The sequence below is a fragment of the Clupea harengus genome, chromosome 20 (genome assembly GCF_900700415.2).
Source record: "Clupea harengus chromosome 20, Ch_v2.0.2, whole genome shotgun sequence".
Taxonomy (NCBI): Eukaryota; Metazoa; Chordata; class Actinopteri; order Clupeiformes; family Clupeidae; genus Clupea; species Clupea harengus.
In genome coordinates this window covers 8,986,958-9,008,951 of record NC_045171.1, presented here as the reverse complement: position 1 = coordinate 9,008,951, position 21,994 = coordinate 8,986,958, and the positions used below count along the sequence as shown (strand labels likewise).

General features: G+C 46.3%; 1 protein-coding gene across 3 annotated transcripts in view; it reads left to right on the top strand.

The window, feature by feature from the left end:
- Positions 1 to 3,338: 3,338 nt before the first annotated feature.
- Positions 3,339 to 21,994, top strand: part of pls3 (plastin 3 (T isoform)) — a 31,720-nt gene continuing 13,064 nt past the window's right edge. Inside the window, exons 1-4 of one of the 3 annotated variants that reach the window (XM_012831954.3) lie at positions 3,339 to 3,448; positions 14,976 to 15,083; positions 17,208 to 17,371; positions 20,446 to 20,575. In XM_012831954.3, the coding sequence (XP_012687408.1) occupies positions 15,023 to 15,083; positions 17,208 to 17,371; positions 20,446 to 20,575 (355 nt within the window). In that variant the 5' untranslated portion in view covers positions 3,339 to 3,448; positions 14,976 to 15,022. Of the gene's footprint in view, positions 3,449 to 10,662; positions 10,685 to 12,167; positions 12,328 to 14,975; positions 15,084 to 17,207; positions 17,372 to 20,445; positions 20,576 to 21,994 lie in introns of those variants that run through there. The other 2 variants (XM_031587121.2, XM_031587120.2) reach the window with 2 other exon arrangements.

The window sequence follows — 21,994 nt, the reverse complement described above, 5'->3', positions numbered from 1 at the left end:
GTGTGTGTGTGTGTGGGGGGGGGGGGTTGGGTCTTGCTGATAGTGTGGCTTTAATGCTAAACTGCAAGTGGCTGCACTTATCCCTTCTGTGTAGTATTCCATTGGAACAGTCGTTAATTCTTAAACTTGTAGAGTCAAGTCAGTCCCTCCTCACATTCTCCTTTCAAGAAGGAGTGGCCATAGTGATACTGTCAAAGACAATACTATACATGAGTCTCTCACAGCAACTCTCAGTGATGTGCTTCCCACTATTCTTTCTATTGTTCTATGTTCTATGTTCTATGTTCTATGTTCTATTCTAGACACATTTCTCTGAGCAGAGAAGGGAGTGGTGTATCTCAATGTCCTCCCTCTTCTGTTGTTTGACTAATTCAGGGACAACTTTGGATACAAATGACTTTGGGATGTACAGATGCACTCTTCCCCCGCTCTGTTTCGTTTGATATCCCTTCACCACGTGCAATTTATGAGCTGTTGTATTGTATCCATGGCCCACATCAATGGCTTGCCAGCTGTCTCACCCTAGTCTGAGAGTAGAGCTGGATGGAGCTCCTCCTGAAGCCTCTTAAACTGCTCAAATGTCCCATTCATTGGGGGGATTCTCTCCTGCTGGTCTCCTATGCAACACTGTCACCATGACGTCTCAACGCTTCACCGACACTGTGAGAGGAGCAGTGACGTCTGCCATCACCTCATGAGTTCACCTTACAAGACAACAAAAAATGCCGCTGTGTCTTTGCTTCCTCCTATTCTCTCTCTCTCTCTCTCTCTCTCTATCTCTCTATCTCTCTCTCTCTCTCTCTCTCTCCCCCCCTTTTCTTTTTTCTTTTCTATCAGGGGTGGGAGCACGAGTGTCGTAGTTTCCTGACACTGACAAAAACAACATGCGGTAATGACATTAAAAAGCTGACAGGTCAGATCGGCGTCTCGGAGGGCCATGCTGGTATGTAGACGGCAGCAGTGTATCAGGGGTGCGTGTCAAACAGCAATCCACAAGCTTACTAACACGCCGGAAAATAAGTGACCTTCAAGGCCCAGGATGACAAACATGTTTGTAGTGAGCAGGAGGTAAGAACTGATATGATAGATAGTCACCATGTGACTGATGATTTAAAAATGACGAATGTTTTTGGTTTTTGTGTCCAGTAAAATACACATGAAAGTAAGAATAAAATAAAATTCAGGCTTTCAGGTTTTCGTGTATTTCATTTCTGAAGAGGGAAAAGAAAACTACAAGTTATTTTACATTTCAGTAGTTCTTCTGTCACAGTAAAATCACTGCAACTTAGTAGCCTTCTCTTTTCCACATACCTCTTCACTTATTCCACAGGTCAAAACAAAATGCAGTGTTTGTCAGGTGTCCTGCCATTCCCAAGTCTTTCTGGTTGCTTGTTATGGCAGCACTTGGGAAAAGAAGGGAAGGTTTGTTATAGCTTAATGGCTATGAGATTACCTCAGCTGCAAGCCTCTGTGGGAGGATTGCAGGTTTTGACTTCATCCCCTTGCTAAAGAGTGATGTGCACTCATGCTGGGCAGCACAAATGGCTTCCTGTGATTGTGATTGTCTATGTGTGTGTGTGTGTGTGTGTGTGTTTGTGTGTGATTTTATCAGCATCTTTTATATGCTTATCTGTTTGAGTGTGGATGGCTGATGGCTGATTTTGAAGAGTGCCGTCACCCATTCAGTTCTTTAGAGAAAGACATGTGTGAACCGTCCTCTCAACTCAGTAGCTGAGGGCAATACTGTTGAATAAGTGCCTGCATTGAAAAGTGCAAGACATAGACATATTGTCTCACAAAAAAACAGTCACCCGCCTCTTCTAAAAATAAAGACTGACATCATGGTAGTTAGACACACCCTTGTTTTAATTGAGAGACTATATTTTAGACATGATGAAATATCCTGTAATAACCTCACTATCTCCCTCTTTCTGTATCTCTGTCTCTCTCCCTGTCTCTGAGAGTAAACATTGGCCGTAGTATTCTACACCAGCGCAGCACGGACTGATCTTGTTTTCGCTGTAGTTTCAGCTTTTTACTGCCACCCAGCCTCTCCCATTAAAACTGCATTGGGCGAGAGGATCAAAAGCCTCCTTGCCCCAGCCCAGCAGATTTTACAAGACTCCATCGCGACGGCTGAGAAACCAGGCAGGCCACGTAATTGCGCTCGAGACCAGTTTAGAGGGCCATGGTGTGGTGCACCAGCAGAAGAGGGGTTGAGGCTGAAGCTGCGGACAGGTTGGCATGTGCCCTCACAGGCCGTGCAGCAGGGAACACGAGGAGTCTGTTTTTCTGTAGGTTATCGGCAGGATATGAGGTAATGCTTCGTGTTAGAGATAGACAATGTCCTGCACGGTCAAGGAGCGAAATGAAGACAAAAAAAAAGAAGTTCAACAAACGATGTAGACCACAAACACTCCGACAGGAAATAACCTCCATCAAGTGGGGAGGCCCTACAGAGCGAGAGAATGAGGCATTAGGCGATAAGGAATTCACAAGAGGGCATGGAAGGTGAGAGGCCACGAGCAGAAGGGGTGGGGGGGGGGTTATTGTGAAAGCCAGTGCTGCAGTCTGATGCCACAGACGAGGGTCGCCCCCACACCTTGGTATTTGCTCCCGCTTTTGGCGAAGGAAATACAAGCTCTTAATTACAAGCCCGCCTTAGAGCTGAGGCTGGAGAGAACATTTTGTCGCTGCATATTAGGGGAATGACTGGAAACGCTATTTTTGGACAAAACTGTTTTTTTATTCTTGTGTAGCCACAAGTATGCTGGGTGGCTAATCTATTAAAATGAAAGAAAGGGGCCCCAAATGTAGAGTGATGTGGTCTGGCTAGATGGTTAGCCTCAGGGAAGCTGAGTGACATTATTAAGTGCTGATTTAGCCTGGTGGTTTAATGCCTCAATACCAAATGACTTACTTTAACAGGTTCATGTTTGGATGCTATGCATTGCTAATCATGAAATGTTTTCTGGTAGGATTCCTGTAATTTCCCTCACACTGCTGAGGAATAGTCATTTTTTTTTATCGTGGTCATCATTCTTTCATTATTGTAACAAATGGATTTTTCAGTGTTCACTGTTTTCAGCGTCAAGGAAACATGTTTGATCATGAGAGATGTCTACAGGGAAGATTTTGTTGAATGTATAATAGTGTAAACTGACGGGTGGAAAATCCACTACACTTGGCCACATGACTGCATCATGTCTCACTCATAACTCTGCATTGATTGAAAAAAAGAAAAACCCAACTTAATTTCTTGGGATGAACCATCCTTCATATAGTGACAACCAACCAATCATCTTAGATACCTTTGTGCCATTTAGACCAGTGAGAATATGAGTGGGCGGTGCAGTCGTGTTCCAGTTTTGTCCAGGAGGAGGGATTTCTGATGCAAAGAGAAGTGTGGGACACCAGCGGAGCTGAACATACACAGAGGGACCAATAAGTAAGTTGACTAATGAAATGATTTGATACTTATTTTATTTTCCCTTTGTATTCTGTAAATACTAGGATGATCCTTCTAGACTGGTTCTATTTTAGTCGCCAGGTTACGTACTGTATTTTTCTTAAGGTACAGACCTTGTGCTTGTAGCTTTGTCATAGCAGCGATGCTCATGCTCAGTCGCAAATCGTTGCAAGATGAGTTTTTTGAAGTGGGCATATTCTATGATGTGTTTAGCAAGTTATTCACTGTTTTTTAGTGAACAGTGACGGACTGAATTTTAAACAGCCGAAACTTGCCAAATTGGTCTTTATCTTCACTGTTAATATTGTCATGATGCTACGGGGGTTCATGTATCGAGCATTCATAGCTTAGTTTGATAGCTGAAGATATTCTAAAAAGTCCAGTCATAGTTTTGAGAGGTCGTCATTGTTCGCCTGTCTCATTGTTAAAACGGATAGCAGGGTATGATATGACCCGTATAGTTTGTGCCATGCTGTCTGTGACCTGTGTACCTAGTTAGTTTAATTTAATTGGAAACACAACTTCATGTAAATCCCTGCTGCGACCAGATTTTTTTGAAGAGGTGACCACGTTAGCAGGACTGGACAAATGCAAGTTTGTAATGTGATATTGCAGTCGTCTCATGCAGCAGTAGCATGATGTAAAAGAACAACTGCGAAATTAGACAGAAGCAACTGACCAACACGTGTTTCTAAAACACTTACGAACAACTGAGGGGTTGTGTGCTGGGTGTGTGTGTGTGTGTCTGGTGGGGGTTTTGGATTGGCGTGACGGAAAAAAAGAAGAGTTGTGTGAGCTCAGTTTGAAGAGAGACGTTTTTGAAGAGAGACATTTTTTGTGTGTGAATGGGCGCGTTCGCAACCCTGAGTTGTGCAGCAGGGTTGCAGTGACTGGCAGACTAAAGGATGACGTACTGTCTGTTGATGACCTCGTAGGGAAGTGTTATCCCCACGTGAAACCACGAGAGAATGAGTTGGCCGTGCCCACCCGTTTTTTTGTCTCCAAAGGAGGAAACGTTACTAATTTTTCCGCTTAAATACTTAGTTTCTGTCCCATATTAAGATGATCAGTCACCCATCATTGTCATATTTGGTGTCATCCCGAAGTTTCTGTCATTTCACAATGGCAGTTAAGGCATGACTTCCTTAACAAGTCTCTGGCTTTCCTCCTAAATCGGCATGTTGTGATGGAGTAAAAAGCTTTTTGGATTTTGTTACTCTGATGCCAGTGCTGCTCTGATGAATAAGCGATTCACACAGTGACCTATAGAGTTGAGGTGTAGCCCTGTGTGTGTGTGTGTGTGTGTGTCCTCGCCCCAGAATGGAGGCACAGCCATGGTTCCTGAAAAGGAAAAGGCTATTCCTTCGGTCGGATTCTTTGGGCAGATTGGAATGTAGTTATGAGGTTGGGTTTTTCAGCTTTGGCAGCTGCAGCAGTGTGACGAAGGGGAAGAAAAGTGAACTCTTTAAAAGTCATGTCTCTCTCGAGTCCGGAGTCAGGCAGCGAGGCTCCTTGACAAAAAGGACTCGGACTGTGGAATTTCTGAATCCATCACATCTGTATCCTTGCTATAATAGACGTATGCACATACACAAACACACACACACCCATCACTGGTGTGTGTATATATGTACTGTATGTGTGTGTGTGTTTGTGTGTGTTCAGCACCCAGCCAGCCTGCCAGGGTAGGGCAGTGCAGGGGTGTGGTCGCATAGCTGCTGGCGCTGCTTCTCTCCTCAGCATACTTGCCTGTGTTCAGCTCCTCTCGCGATATTGGACCTGCCCCTGTGATGCTCTCAGGCTGATTGATTGGTCTGGGAAAGCTGACTGGTAATTGTTGGCAGCCGGTCGCACAGCCCTGCATGTTAAGTATGATGTCAAGGTTCGTCCTCCATGAAAGGATGAAAGGTTTTTTTTTTTTGTCTGTTTCCCACTCATTCTGTTTCTGTCTGTCTCTCCTCTTTTACATGGATAGCTGTGGTTTCACACAAAAACACTCATAGTTTTCTTTTCCTCTCTGTGCTCTCTCCCTTCTGCTCAGTACACTCTCTCAGTTTCTCTCTCTCTCTCTCCCTCTCATTTTGTCTTTGTTAACATCTTTCTTGAGTGCATACTAGGCTGTAACCTCCAAAGTGTTCAAATCACACCCTTCTCCCATGGCGTATTGTTAGGAAAGCATGTGGTTGCGAGGCACACTGTAACCTTGCCCAGAATTTGCACATGGGTTTTAAAAACACTGCTTATGCAGTCCAGTAGTGGGAGCTTGGGTTATGCTGACATCCCCACACACACACACACACACACACACACACACTACTCCCCAATAGTGTATCCTGTTCCTATCCTGAAAACTCTGTGTAAGCCCAGCACCCAACCCCCCCAACACACACACACACACACACACACACACACACAGCACCCTAACCCAGTTTCACTCCTCTCTTGTTTCACTGCAGCGTAGCAGAAAGACATAGAGGCCTTGTATTTATATTGGAGTGTTCACTAGACTGTAGGATACTAGGCCTGATAAATCAACTCCTCGCCTCTTGTCACCACTAGTGATTTACCAATACTGCGTTGATATCCTGTGTAGTGGTGCTTTTCTTTTTGGTGGACTTTAGTAACTCAAGTCTTTGAGGCCAGAAACTGGACAGGCTGCAGTCCTCTTTGTGGTCAGATAATATAAAATATCTGGACATGTGTTGTCAAGTGTTTGGCGGGTCCATTACTTTCGCGCCTTAATGCAAGCGTAGGGATTATGATTTGGGCTGGCGTTAGCCGGGTGTTGGAGCCTTAAGCCCCACTCATCATAAACTGTGTGCAGTGGTGCTGGATAAGCTGTCACTGTTATTGTTTCTGCGTGCCTATTGTGTGGAGCAGGAGTGTAGTTTGGGGTGTGCATCATTATTAATTAAGCCTAGACTGGGTTTTGGGGAATTTGTGTGTGTGTGTGTGTGTCTGAAAACTATGTACAGTTTGTTTTTCCTGATTGGCCATGTACAGTATGTCTTGTTCTCCTGGTTCTGTGTGTGTGTGTGTGTGTGTGTGTGACTCTGTGTGCGTGACTATGCACTGTGCTTGTAGCTTTCCCACATTTTCCCCTTGTTAAAAATCCCAGGCGATATTACCAGCATGACTCATCAAACAGACACTGCCCCTCCAAAGGGCACGACTGGGAGGAGTGGAGCCGTCTAGAACATAAGAAACACAAAACCAGGAGCTCTTTTTCCCCCCACGTCTCTAAAAAAAACAGGGCGTCATCTCATGTCAGCACCCGTGTTTTGTCAGGAAGGAGCCTCCAGGGAACGGGCGCACTGGAGCTGACGCTCTCCCAGGAAGTGGGTTTGAATCCTGAGTTGTTGTTTGCTGCTTTTAAATAGATGTGTTGACTCATCTAGGCAAATGCGGGAAATGTGTGGCTAACCTGGGGAACAGCTGACCATCAATCCACCACCCCCCACAACAGCCCCCCCCCAACCCTAACTCCCCCACAACAGCCCCCCCCCCCAACTGCTGTTCTGCCACCCACCTCCCCCACCCTGGGATCGGCTGTCGGTCGGATGTGAAAGTGATTATCCTTGCAGTCGCCCTGAAACCAGCTTCACTATGTGTTTGTGCAGCTGGCAAGGAAAGCCGCATAAAGAATGCACAGAAAACTCCAGAGCCTAGTTGGTTTTTTTCATTTTTTTTTTTTTTTTTTAAAGTCTTCTTTTTTTAATATCTTTTCAAGTTTTCGTCTCTCTTCTCTGCTTCTTTTTGTGTGTCTGTTAGCATTGGAGGAGCTCTGGGGTCCGTCTGCCTTTCTCCTCAGACCGCTTAACATTTTTCTCCCTCTGTTTTTTCGGCCCAACATTCGATCCGCTGACGTACCGTCGGAGACGTTTCTTTTTGGTCCCGCTCCGAGCAGAGGTCAGCGTTTCTCTTTGGCTATCCCCTCCTGTGAGGAGGCACTCGCTCCTGAAAGCCCAGGAGCTGGCGGAAGCTTCCTTTGAAAAAGAAAACACACACACACACACACACACACACACAGACACACAGACACACACACAGACACACACACAGAGGCACTTTTAATTTGACACAAAGTGAGGAGTGTGATCAGGAGTGAGCGCTGCGTTCAAGAGAGCGAGGGGCTCGGCCTTCTACTTCACCTGTGTCATGTCCCCCGGCAGCACAATGGCAAAGGCATTCTGAGAATTTTCCCCATCTTATGCAATCTACGCTCGCATGTCCTGTTTTGGTGTAGGCGACGCCCCTGCAGGGCCATCCCTTTTGAGTGGACTCACCTGCTGTCAATCAAAGGAGCGGGCCTGGAATTGTGTGCACTGCATTCATGTTGAGGCCGCAGGCTGCGGTGGTTGGGGCACGTTCGTGGGATGCCTGTGGAGCAGTGAGGCATTGGAGGCAGGGCTGGGGTTGTGTGGCGCGAGTTGTGTACACGGTCTGCTCTCAGCGAAGGTTGGGGGGGAGTGAACGACCCCGGTTGTGCAGACAGGCATTTTGAGAACTCTTAGGCCAGAACTCGTCTATTTTGTTGACCATTTAAAAGTAGTGAGCTGCTGGAGAGTGCTTTCTTTGTCCACTTATCTAACACTCTATGCACCAAAGACTGTGCGTCAGAAAAGCTGAGATCAATACGGTTTTGTGCACATAATGGACAAAGATGTATGTCTCATAGAATTTACATTTAAAGTTTAATCACACTTTTATCCATTTGCGCAAACATATCGCCACAGTGCATGGACTGAGCCTCGGTCGTCCACTGAGTGAGTTTAGGCATATGCGCGGTGTAGGAAGATGCTAAAGCCCTTTTTGGTCGAGTAGAGCTGAGATCTTGGCGTAAATCCATGCTCGTTATCCTGCTTTGACAGCTGTCACGTTTTTTGATTTTCAAATATCGTTTTGACACGTCAGCCCAATTTCGCTGGCTTTAGCATTTTCCTTAAACTTTAATTAAGTTACATTTTGCTGTAAAATGCATAATATTTATTATTGTAGTGTCTGATTTAAATAAATGTTTATTTTATTATTATTATTTTTTGAGTATATCTACCTTTCTACATAAAAAATTCACTTTTATTTGGGCTAGTCTTATTCATTTTGGGCAACTGAAGTCGGAAGAATGGCTGCCTGAAGGGTTACCAAGGGTTACCAGCCCTGAAATCAGTCCCCAGTGGGCCCATGGCATCTGTGATTGCATCCTGGGCACAGAGAGCTGTAATCCAGAACCCTTTTCATGTGGCTTGTTGATCGGCCGTCTCCCAGAGTTGGTGGCAGAGGCAGGGGAATGTTGGTTGTTCTGTCTGTCTCTCGCTCTCTGTCTTTCTCTCTCTCTCTCTCTCTCTCTTTGTGTCTCTGGCTCTCTCTCTCTCTCTCCTTCCCTGTCTCTCTCTCCACTGCAAACTTACCTCAAACACTTCTTATCATGGCATCTGCAACAACAAACAGGCTTTGTGTGCATTTAAGAGGCCAGTCAGTGCTCTATTCCTCCGGGTGCTGTAAGGCCACTGGGTGAAGGCCAGTGGGTTTGTGGGGTAGCAGCGGGATCATGTGAGGTAAAAGAGAGAAAGAGAGAGCGATGTTTAGGGCATTTTTATTTACTCTTTAGCACCACTGTGTGTGTGTGTGTGTGTGTGTGTGTGTGTGTGTGTATATAGAGGGGCATTCACAGCTGTTGGTTCATCTGCTCTCTCATGTGAACCTGGAGTCTTTGGTTTTTGTTTATTTTTTTGGCATGTAGGTCAGTAGTACAGAGCCCCTGTTTGGTCGAAGTGCTGCAGAGACCCCGTGCACTTCAAACTGTGTTCTTAAATATTTATGGGCAGAGGAAGAAAAGTGTGATTCTCATCCTCCTCTTTCTCTCTTTTTTTTTTTTCTCTCCCTCTTTTTTTTCCTCTCTCTCTCCCCACCTTCTCTCTCTTTCTTTCTTTCTCTTTCTTTCTCTCCCTCTTGCCTTTGTCTTTTGAAGTATGGCAACCTTAGCTGCCTAGATCTGGAGATTTCACGTGTACCGGCCAGTCGAGTTTGGGTTTTACGACCGTGGTGAAAGTTAACACCTGCCGCACCATTTGCCAGTGAAGAGCTTTAGCTGCTGTGTTACTATGGTTACATTGTGCCACTGTCACTCAAACGCCAAGAGGGCCACAGAAGACAGGGGAGAGAGCTGTGCTTCACTGAAACCTCAGTCCAGCAAATGGTCACTTTTAATTGGCCTTTAATTCTTGTTGATGATGTGAGCCTCTCACTCCACTGGTAGGGCAAGGTTATAGGATCAACTCTCAGGGAGGTGCATACTGATCAAAATGCCTTTCCATGGGTTTGGTGTCTCTTAAAGCTGCTACCCACCTACTCATACGAGTTTTGCAATAGTTTTTTTTCCCATTACACTGAATTAGCATCTTAAATCCCCCTCACCAACGAACCCCCTTGATATTCCGAGTTCCTGATATTCAAGACAGGACTCGTTTAACAGGTGATCTGTTGTGTGTTGTAACCAGACACTGGAGGAATGTCGACATCTCAACAAGCAGACCATTTTTTTTTTTTTGCATTCACTTGGAAACCCAATCGGTTTTTGAGTGGTGGAGCTCCAATGCCTAAAGCTTTTCTGAAAGGACACTCCCCGGCTTTTATGTCCTATTTCTAACCCCCTGGGTGGATTCATTCTCTGATGTTTACTGTTTACTGTCAAAGTACCAAAAAAAAAAAAAAAAAAAGCCATTACTGTGAAAGTACCATTTCTCAAAAATGGCTGTCACTCACATTTATCACACAACCATCATCAAGAGCTTAGCCTGCAAACAGACTCCTTCCTCTCTGTCCTTCATGTCCGTGTTGTGTCCTGATGGGACCCGTTGGGCGATTGAAACCACCATGTGTTGTAATGGAGCTCCAGAGGCTGAATTAGTCACCCAGATACTTGTTTTTCCTCCTCAACCTGTCTGACGGTGTCCAGTCCAGCTCAGTAGTGGGTGGTCAGTTTATTGTGGCCACTTTTTGGGTCACTGAATCACTGTTTACTGCTGGGACGAAGGTCATCTTGTTTTTTTTTGTCTGGTGATGTAACAATCCACCTCTGTGTTGAACGAACACACACACACACACACACACACACACACACACACACACACACACACAGGAGTCTGTAATTGGAGGGTGAAGATGTAGCCAATGCTGCCCTTTTGTTTTGTGTCAAAACTGGAGCGAGGTGATTAGGTGAGAGCATGCTTCTGATTGTGGCCGTGCTTTTTCGTGTGTCTTTGGCTGCGTTCACATTACCAGACTGAATATCACAAATATTTTTGTTTTTGTTGGTGGCGACGCAGATGACTCATGCAGAAACGTACCAACGTGCGCATGCGTGCCGTTTCACATTACACTTACAAATACAGATCACTTGTAAATATGAATGTGAACCGTCAAGATGGGCCATTCCGATCTGTGCAAAGAATCGGAACTGAACAATGAGACTTGTGATGTGAACTTAGCCTTCGTGAGCCTTTCTGTACTGGTCCAACCCGCTGTCTCTCTTTACTTCACTGTCTGTACTGGTCCAACTCGCTGTCTCACTTCTATGTCTGTACTGGTCCAACCCGCTGTCTCTCTTCTATGTCTGTACTGGTCCAACCCGCTGTCTCACTTTACTTCACTATCTGTACTGGTCCAACTCGCTGTCTCACTTCTATGTCTGTACTGGTCCAACCCGCTGTCTCTCTTCACTGTCTGTGCTGGTCCAACCCGCTGTCTCTCTTCTATGTCTGTACTGGTCCAACCCGCTGTCTCTCTCCACTATCTGTACTGGTCCAACCCGCTGTCTCTCTCCACTGTCTGTGCCGGTCCAACTCGCTGTCTCTCTTCTATGTCTGTGCTGGTCCAACCCGCTGTCTCTCTTCACTGTCTGTACTGCATTGAAAAACACATGTCATGTCCGACACCGGCTCCTCGTAAAGGAATGCATGAGGCAGAATCTCCACTGAGGAGCATTCAGCTTTTTTTTTTTTTTTGGAGGGGGGGGGGGTGTAGAAGGAAAAAACGCTCATAGACAAATGCTCACAATAGCAGCTTGTTTTTGTGTTCGATGATTTGATCTGTGAACTGATCTTTGAACTGTTAAACTAAAGGCAATCTCAGGCACACACACTCACACATGCACACTCACTCACACACACACACACACACACTCGGACCACGAGTGACCTTGTAGTTAATTGGAATTTCCGGTGTGATTTTTATTTCTTTGGTTGTAACGGTGATGTTGCTGGTGTTCGACTGTAGGCATGTGGTTGGGCTTTGCTGGTCGGGACCATTTGCATATTAGATGCTTTCCCCCTCCATCCACTTCAGTCAATTGAATGCAGGCTATAATAAATAAACTTCACAGCTTATCGTGTGTGTGTGTGTGTGTGTTAGCTTAGGCGTGTGTGCATCCCGATCTGTCTAAGGGACAGCTGCCAGTAAAAAAAGAAAACACACATGCTCTCTGTCTGCAGCCTCTTTCTCTCTCTTTTTCCCCCCCCCCCCCCCCCCTCTTTAACTTGCCGGCTCTCCCTCACTTCTCTTTCACTGTACAAACAGTAAGCTACTCTCTCTTTCCTTCACTCCCTCCCTCCCTTTCTCTCTCTCTCTCTCTCTGTCTCTCTCTCTCTCATATTCCCTCCCTCGGCCCCTCCCTCTCTGAGCCCTGGCAGGAAGTGTGTTGTGACTTGCTGCCCGCGCTCTTTGTGAGCGAGACAGGAATGCTGGCCCTCCAGTTTAGCCTTGAAGGGTGTGGAGCGAGCTGCTGCTGCTGCTGTACTTGTCTGCGTCTGCGTGTCTCTGCATCTCTGCCTCTGTCCCGCTCTACTGAGGAGCCTGCACAGGTCTGACCACTCTTCTCTCCTCTCCTCTCCTCTCTCTATCGCCCTGACTGTTTTTAGGAGCCTCTTTCAGTAGATCTCTTGCCCGTGGTGTTATTGCTGTCCATATGAGGGTTAGTGGTTGGTCTGTCCGGTTCGTGTGGGTTAGTGCAGACGGTGTGTCTGCATTGTCGTTTCAAACTGACCAGAAGGAGAGGCTGCTGCATGCGTGTGAAGATGACACATATGGCACAGACTCCCTCTTCTTTCTCCTGTCTCTCTCTACGGGCTTTGTTTGGGGTGTGTGTGTGTGTGTGTGTGTGTGTGTGGGTCCCCGGAGATAGATGTGTTGTGTTTGGGGTATTGTGTGTTTGTCTCATCTCATTACTGAAGTGCTGCCGATGATTACATCCTTGGTGACCCTGCATAGGGGGTGGTGTGTGTGTGTGTGTGAGTGAGAGAGGTGTTAATGATGATAACAGGGTTTGCTTTTTAAATTAAACTGTGGAGATTGTCGGGTGATGTCTCAGGTTGGTTGTGTTTGGCTCTGAGAGGCGAGGTTCAACTTATCCACGCCCAAGTGAGCAAGGAGCAATGACTCTGTGTTTGTGTGTGTGTGTGTGTGTGTGTGTGTGTGTGTGTTATCCTGCCTGGTGTGTTGGGATGGGTTTTATGCTCTTGTAGGTGAGGCAGGGAGGGAGGGAGGGAGGTGACACTGAACAGCACATTGGGTGGAGCCTTTCCCCTTTCTCTCTCCTTCTCTTTTTCTCTCTCTTTTTCGCTTCTCTCTTTTTTTCTTTTTTTTTTCTCCCTCCTCTGTCTGTTCATGTCCACATGTGGCTTTTTTTGTTGCATAGTTGAATGATGAGCTGAATCTTCGACCCATAGTGTCTTGGTGCACTGAGAGCTGTGCAGTGTGTCTGCAGTGCAGTCAAGTGCTAGGGCTGCTGTAGACATCGCTGTAGGGGTTCTCCATACGTTCTCGCCTCTCCTGTTACTCTGAGTTTGTTCTGCTAATTGCTTGAGTGCAGGCAGGAGGAATAACTGGTTTTGTTGTTGACGTATAACACAGTGTTGTGTTGTTATCTCCTCTCTCTTTCTCACTGTTTGCCCTAATTCTTTTTTTTTTTTAATCATTTCTTTTTGACTGTCTGCTGGTCTCTGCCTGCCTTTCCTTCTTCCTCTCTGGAAGTGTGTGTGTGTGTGTGTGTGTGTGTGTGTGTGTGTGTGTGTGTGTGTGTGTGTCTGTGCTGGATCAGTGTTGTGCTTTTGAATGCAGGTGGGCAGGTAAGAGTTAACAGGAAGTCTGCTGTGGGATGGCTTGGCCACACATTTCACTGCAGTGAATGAAGTGTGTGTGTGTGTGTGTGTGTGTGTGTCCGCTGTCACCTTCAGCACAGCCCCACAGAGTGAAACAGGAGGCAACCCCCTTCCCTGTAAAACCATAGCTCGACTCTCCTCTAAAGGCCTGATCTGTCAATCTGTGTTAGCCTACCCTGTGCTAAATGAATAACTTGAGGCTAATAAAACTAAAAAGAAATGGAAGCTTATGATCATGTTGTAGCTAGCATAAGGCAAACTCGTGTCTTCACACAGACAGGGAATATTGCTTTAAATAGGCTGTGTGCTCTCAATCTTAATGGTACAGGTTAACTCGGTGTGAAGAGTTGAGATTGTATTTATCCTTAGCTGGGCTTTTGATTCTGGGATGTCAGTGTGTGGAAATACTGTTCCCCGAACTTGGCGTGGTTTTCACAGGGGTTTCAGGGCTGGGTGCTGGTAAAAACTGTTTTATCTGTCAATAGGCCTTACACAGTTCAAACAAAACCAGCTGCCAGACTGGGAATGCTTCAGTCCAAGGCCTCATATGGCCGACACACACACGCACACGCAAACACGCACACGACTGCATGCACACCCTTAGAGCTGGCTGTCTGAAAACAAGGTTCCACACAGACAATAATCTGGAAAAATGAATCAGAACGGTCTGTTTAGCAGGCATGCGGAAGGGTGGCCAGGTGTGACTGGAAACTCTGATAATCTTCTCTCCTGGCCTCAGGATAAGATATTGTTCCTGTTCCTTGTGAATCGCATTTCAGCTGTTCTCTTATTGGAGCAGATGGTGTTCTTAAAAACCCCATTGGCATTTTCGGGCCGCAAATTCATTCAATATTTCCAGTTGCGAGTTTAGAACAGATCCTTCGACTTGTACGCCATCGGAGCATCATTGGACCTTTTTTATTGCATCTTCATCAGCCAGTAAAACTGGGGCCATGTCTGAGGCCCGACGCCAGAGAGAACTGTAGGCCAGAGCCTTTGGCACGCTTTTCGTGCAAGCATTTGCATTTGCATGCAAACAGAACACGGTAGCGCATCCTGTGACTACTCTGTGGCCACACACACACACACACACACACACACACACACACAGAGACAGACACGCAATGCCCGCTGTCTTGCCCACTGGAGAAGCACAGGGATGCAGAGTGCAAAGTTGCAAATTAAGTTGTTTGGTTTTTTTCTTTAAAAAAAAAAAAAAAAAAAGGTAGAAAATGGGGAAGGAAAAAAAACTTAGATTTTTTGGAAAGAGGTGGTGGTACTGAATGGAGCCTTTATGCCTTTCTCTCTCTCTCCCTCTCTCTCTCTCCCTCTCTCTCTCCCCCTCTCTCTAGAACAAGGGAGATTATTGGACTGAGAGGTGCAGGTTGACTCGGGGGACATGGCCGGAAAGATTTCCAAAGATGAGCTGGAGGAGCTGCGGGAGGCCTTCGCCAAAGTGGGTGAGTCATCATCCTCATCCTCATCCTGGTCCGGTCTGGCTTGTCGTCTGCTCTTCTGCCAGTTTCTTTCTTCTTCCCTCTCCTTCTCTCTTTCCTCTTCTACCGCTCTGTTACTCTCTCTTTTTCCCTTTCCTTTTCGGTTCTCTCTCTCCCTCTCTTTTCTATCCTTTTCTCACTCTGCTCTCCTTACCTCTCCTCTTTCCTCTCTCTCTCTCTCTCTCTCCCCCCACACCTCCCCCCTCTTCCTATGAAACGGTTCAAGTCATACCCCAAGAATGTTCTTTTTCTTCAGCACACAGCTGAACTGAGATCCCACTCCCGTGTGCCGCCACTCTCTCTGGCTTCAAGCAGCTCTGTCCAATACTGATCCGGGAAGACCTCTCTGACTCTTCCAGTAAAGCCTTCTGGTACTTTGCAGAGGATGTTGTCATTCCTTATTCGCATGCCGTGCCTTTTGACCTCCGGTATTTTGTAAAAATCCTGCCTACAGCCTTGTGCTGTTCAAACTCATCACGTGCCACTGAGCCTCTACTGGTCACCTTTTGCCTAGACGCTGAGATATGAGAATGAGTCCTGAAAAATCAGCTCGAAATTTCAGCTGTTATTAGAAGCAAGTCATGCCCCAGATGTACTCCTAGATGCTCTGGATTCCATCAGCGCCACTGTGCTTCTTGACCGGTGTGCCGTGGACTTAAGAGGGAAATGGATTAGAATGCAGCTTGGAACATGAGCTCTCCTCTGGCGATCAATACATCTGAATAAGCCCTAACTCATCTGGCGATCAATACATCTGAATTAGCCTTAACTCGATCACCAGCTCCGCTCCCTCTTCCAGCCTAGAACTAATTTCCTGCTTGTTACGTAGTCACAGAGAGAGCTTGACCACATCATCACTGTCTGAGTGATGCCTTGTCGCCGTGATGATAGCCTGCCACTGTGGAGCTGGAAGCTCCCTCTCCTCTTTTAGAGTCTCTCTCGGATGGGACCCTTGATATGGGGACCGGTTGGGTTTTTTTTGGGTGTTTTTTTCCCCCCTGCAGTGCTGATGGATGACGTGCACATGCATAGCGCCATGAAATATTTAGCAGATTGTGAAGGCTGTGAGTTGCCTTGAGCCCAGTGGCTGTGCGGAGAGAAGCAATGTGAAATATGCCATAACACACACAAACACACACGCACACCCCAGCTCTGTTAAATGGAACAAGCCCTACCTTCACCTTTTCTCCCCTCTCCAGCTTTCTCTCTCGCACACACAGATGCATGCACTCCTTGTACATATACACACACACACCCCATGCATATCTCGATTCTATACGATTTGAATGCATTGCACATATATTTGTGTTCAGTTGCACACCCTTACAGATATGCACACACACACACACACACACACACACACTCATACACTTTTACACAGTGCACCATTCACATGTCCTTTTCCCAAGAGAACAGCCTGAAGCTGGTTGTCAGTAGAGCTGTACATTCTTAGCAGCGGTGACGGCCATAGTTAAATCTCCACCTCCGTACCGTGGCACTGTTTTGACCCATGTCACTTCCATCCTGTCTTTCTTTGACAGGAGTCAGGGGTGAGGGCCCGTCTGGTGGGGCCGGTCATAATGATCTTTATTTAGATAACTTACCGGAAAAGGGTTCGTACAGACGCAGATAAAATGGCAACTGAAGCAAACTAACTTTTATAAACAAAGCAGCTTTCCCTCTACGGGCCCTGTTTTTAAAGATTCTGTCAACCACTGAGCCATTCAGTCAGGCCAAATATGGTCATGATGAACCTGCCACACACTGTGGGGAACTCAACTTGGGCCACACTGTCTAGAGCCAGGTACCTTCTGCCTGTGGAGAACTCAACTTGGGCCACTGGAATCCCTCTGGAAGGTTTTGAAATCACAGGAATCACATCGCAGGATGCCCCTCTCTCTCCAGCTTCAAATAACTGTTAATTCCTCAATTCCTGTTTATTTAACCCCTAGTAACAAACATTTTAAAACAAATATAAAACACAGGGCAATGCCAAAGGTACCCTTTGCCTGTTATCAGAGACTGCTTTAACCGGCTATAAGAGGTAGAGTGAGGACTGTGACGTGATGCCATGTCTTGTCTGCACAGACCTGAACAGCAATGGATTCATCTGCGACTACGAGCTGCATGACCTCTTCAAAGAGGCCAACCTCCCGTTGCCAGGCTACAAGGTGCGAGAGATCATCCAGAAGCTGATGGTCCAGGGTGACAAGGACAAGGACAACAAGATCAGCTTCGACGAGTTCGTCTCGGTGAGCCCCCACAACACACACACACACACACACACACACACACACACACACACACACACACACACACACACACACACACACACACACACACACGACGGTCCAGTCTGGTTTAAGGTTTACGTTCCAACAAGGAAGCAGCATACATGACGTGTTGTATTAGATGATGGTGTTGTAGCAGCATACATGATGTGTTGTATTAGATGATGGTGTTGTAGCAGCATACATGATGTGTTGTATTAGATGATGGTGTTGTAGCAGCATACATGATGTGTTGTATTAGATGATGGTGTTGTAGCAGCATACATGATGTGTTGTATTAGATGATGGTGTTGTAGCAGCATACATGACGTGTTGTATTAGATGATGGTGTTGTAGCAGCATACATGACGTGTTTCTATAAGATGATGGTGTTGTAGCAGCATACATGACGTGTTGTATTAGATGATGGTGTTGTAGCAGCATACATGACGTGTTGTATTAGATGATGGTGTTGTAGCAGCATACATGATGTGTTGTATTAGATGATGGTGTTGTAGCAGCATACATGACGTGTTTCTATAAGATGATGGTGTTGTATAAGCTGATGGTGCTCTGGCAACATACATGAATATGTTGTAGCGGCAGGTCGGTGTTTTGCATCAGTGTTTTGAAGGCTGGGATTAGATAGGTAAATAAGTAGAATCAGTTCCGCTGCTTGTCCCTATCCCTAGTCATGTTGTTCTCACACCAGGCTAGTTTTGGGGCAACGGGGATCGTGTAAAGTGTGTTCAGACAGTCATTTCACAGTCATTTTCACAATCAGTGGTCATTTGGCCCAGAGACAAATCCATTACGAACTCCATGTTGCAATGCGTTGTGCCATTTGTTGACTTTTGGCAGCAAGGTGGCCCAACTGTGTTGCTCAGTGTTCTCATCAGTCTTGCTGTATGTGCTAGACAGACACACACACACACACACACACACACAGGCTTTTGTTTAATAAGCCTTAAGTTAATTTTAGTTATATACATATACACACTCATGCCGAGCTTCCTCGACCTCTGGCTCTCTTCTTTGTGTGCTGTGTGAAGGTTTATATGAGAGCCTGTTTGCCTTTTGGTCATGCGCATGATTGTTACACGCTGGTATTGAAGTCTCAAAGAGGGATAGAGGTAGAGAGAGTGCGAGCGAGCGATGGAGAGAGTGATGTAGAGGAACATACTAACATACTCTCCTGTGTGACGCATTCTTTCATGTTCATGATTGAAAGTGGGTCAGACTGAGCTTGTGTAGTTTTCCTAAATGAATTCCATAAATGATTGAGGATCAGAACACTAGTGCGTGTGTGTGTGTCTTGTGTGTGTATACGTATGTGTGTGTGTGCGCGTGTGTGTGTGTGTGTCTCCTTCTGCACACTGTTCCTCAGCCTCACAAGTCCACAGAAAGCCATAATGTGCTTCGTCTGTCCAAACACTGCAGTCTCTCTGCGCGCTGGGGATGAGCTGCTGGGCCGCTGCTGAGACCAGGAGAGGGGAGCTTGTCTTATGTTTGCAGCCGAATGGAGATTTACTGCAGTAGTCTTTGCCTACAGGGGCTCATGAGATCCATCTGATTCCAGGGCACAAGGAGAGCTAGGATTATACAGGTCAAGCCAGAAGAAAAGGGGTCGTTGTGGGTGGCGGGGGGGCACAGAGGCCCTTTTGAAACCTTTGGTGTATGGAGAGGTTCAGGATGGGGAAATTGAGCCGGGACGCCAATCTTCTGTTGTCAAGTGTAACACGCACGGTAACGCGGTACTGATGAGGCCAAGAGTGCAGAGGGAGAGGAGGATGAGCAGGAGCGTGCGTCGCCCACCTAAGATGAGGGTCATGTGCAGGATGCCAAAACATCAACTCGTGCTAGTCAGTCAGTGTTTGGATATTGGATTTTTTCTCAAGAAACACACACATACAAACACACACCCATGTGTGTGTGGGTTTGTGTTCAGTTGGACTTTTATATTAGTCCTTGACCAGGAAAGCAGAGTGCAGAGATTGAGTTTTTTTGTTTATCTAGTTGGAAAGTTGTGTGTGTGTGTGTGTGTTTAGATCTTGTTTTATAGGGAGTTTTACCTTAATCCTTGTCCAGGAAAGCAGCCTCATCAGTTACAGCAGGTGTGTGTGTGTGTGTGTGTGTGTGTGTGTGTGTGTGTGTGTGTGTGTGTGTGTGTGTGTGTGTGTGTGTGTGTGTGTGTGTGTGTGTGTGTGTGTGTGTGTGTGTGTGTGTGTGTGTGTGTGTGTGTGTGTGAGAGAGAGAGTGTGTGGTGAGTCATGGCCGTGTGGCTGGTCAGCAGATAGATGAACTCTTGACAGGCAGCTGAGCTCCACATTCCCCCTGTAACAGCTCAGCACAGAGCAGCTCTGTCCACACACTGATGGGATCAGTTTGATCACTCACACACACACACACACACACACAGACAAACAAGCATGTTTATCATTACCCTCAAACACACACACCTTCCCTAGCTCACCCATATTCATATTTAAACACACGTGCAAGCACATGCACACACAAACACACCCTTTCTGGCACTCGCAATCATACATTCACACTTATACACACACACCTCACCCTGGCATGCTAAAACTCTGGGTAGAGTGTCGACAGCAGTGTGTGTGGTCAGGGTGGGGTATTACTCAGCAGCTGGTTGAGGAGGAAGCCTTTGTCCTAGACTCCAGTTGGATCTGTGAGCTGGCCTGGGCATGACCAATGGAGCTAAGCACAGGTGTGTGTGTGTGTGTGTGTGTGTGTGTGTGTGTGTGTGTGTGTGTGTGTGTGTGTGTGTGTGTGTGTGTGTGTGTGTGTGTGTGTGTGTGTGTGTGTGTGTGTGTGTGTGTGTGTGTGTGTGTGTGTGTGTGTGTGTGTGTGTGTGTGTGTGTGTGTGTGTGTGTCTTCCTGTATGGATGCACAAGTGTGTGTGTGTGTTGTGGAACACTGTGTAAGGGACGGTGGACAGTAAATATGGTAGTGTTCTCCAGAGAGCGTGCCCGCCCAGAGACCTCTGGCTCTGAGACACAGCATGTTCTAATCACAGCGCCCCTCCTCCTCCCCAGATCTTCCAGGAGCTGAAGAGCAGTGACATCGCCAAGAGCTTCCGCAAGGCTATCAACAGAAAGGAGGGCATCCTGGCCATCGGGGGCACGTCGACGCTCTCCAGCGAGGGAACCCAGCACTCCTTCTCGGGTGAGGACACACACACACACACATAGGGCTGAACGATTAATTGCATTTGCGATTTAATTTAATTAAAAAACGTGGTCTAAAAAAAAAAAAAAAAAAAAATTTTTTTTTTAAGATGGTAAATTTTGCACACAGTGTTTAAAAAGTGCATGCCTAGTGTTTATACTTAAAATTACTTTTTTTAAATTACTTAAATGCACAGTGGCAAAGCCACCTATTTGTTGTTCTTGTTTCTGTAATGAGCAGTTAAATAAAAATGTAAAATGTGGGAAAGAATATTTCACACTAAATGTATCTAATATTGTGTTGGTCATATTTAAATCATTCATTACGTTTTGTTAGGAAAAAAAGAGGATACAAAAAAAAATCGCATATTAAATCGCAATCGCAATATTTTGGTAAAAAATCGCAATTAGATTATTTTCCCAAATCGTTCAGCCCTACACACACACACACACACACCTCCCTGTCAATAATCCCAAGAGAGCCCACCAAAAATCCCATCTCAGCCCTTACTAAACCCCTCTTAGCCCAAAGAGCCCCACTGTGAGCTAAGCCTTTATACCAGATCCCCCCCATGAGCAGTGTGTCCAATTTACGTTGCGTCTCCCCAGCTCATAACACACAGGGCCTGTCTTTGGTGCATACAAGAGGACCGTGATGGTAAACACAGGCAAAGTGAATGGGTGGGAAAGCAGACATGGCCTTGATGGGTGGGGCTCTTTTCCCTCCCTAATGAGAGTCTTTATCACCTTTTTAAGAGTGGAGCCCCTGCCTTGGCCATAGGTCTCCTGACTCACTGCCTGTCTCTTATTGGAACTCGTTAGAGAGAGCAGAGTCGTTCTCCATCCCCTCCTGTCTGATGACTATGCAAGGCGTGTGTTTGAAGGCCTTCCTGGCAGCTCTGTGGCCAACATGCCCTAAAGGCTCAGAGTTGTAAAAGGCCTCAGCTGACAAATTCACACACTCCTGCTCACGGACACACACACATACAAACTCTCTCTCACTCACACACACACACACACACAACACATGACAGTCCCTTCAGGATTTAGCGATCTTGCGTTTTCACATATTCAAGGATTTCTCTCAATTACAATTTTCTCTGCAACTGCAACATTTCCACAAGTTAATTTCTGCATTATTTTCAGTTGATCTTATTCAACTCAAACTTGCAGCAAATTCAGTTACTTTTGGCCTCAGCAATCACAACAAGATCCCAGTGACGAGGGTCACCGCAGGGTTATGCTGTCTCATCCCTGAGGAGTATTTATCACAAACACGCCAGGGGATCTGAGTGGCTCTTTGTCCTCATACACAGTTCACACACACACACCCTCCCTCTCTGTCTCTCTCTCTGTCTCTCTCTCTCTCTCTCTCTCTCTCTCTCTCTCTCTCTCTCTCTCTCTCTCTCTCTCTCTC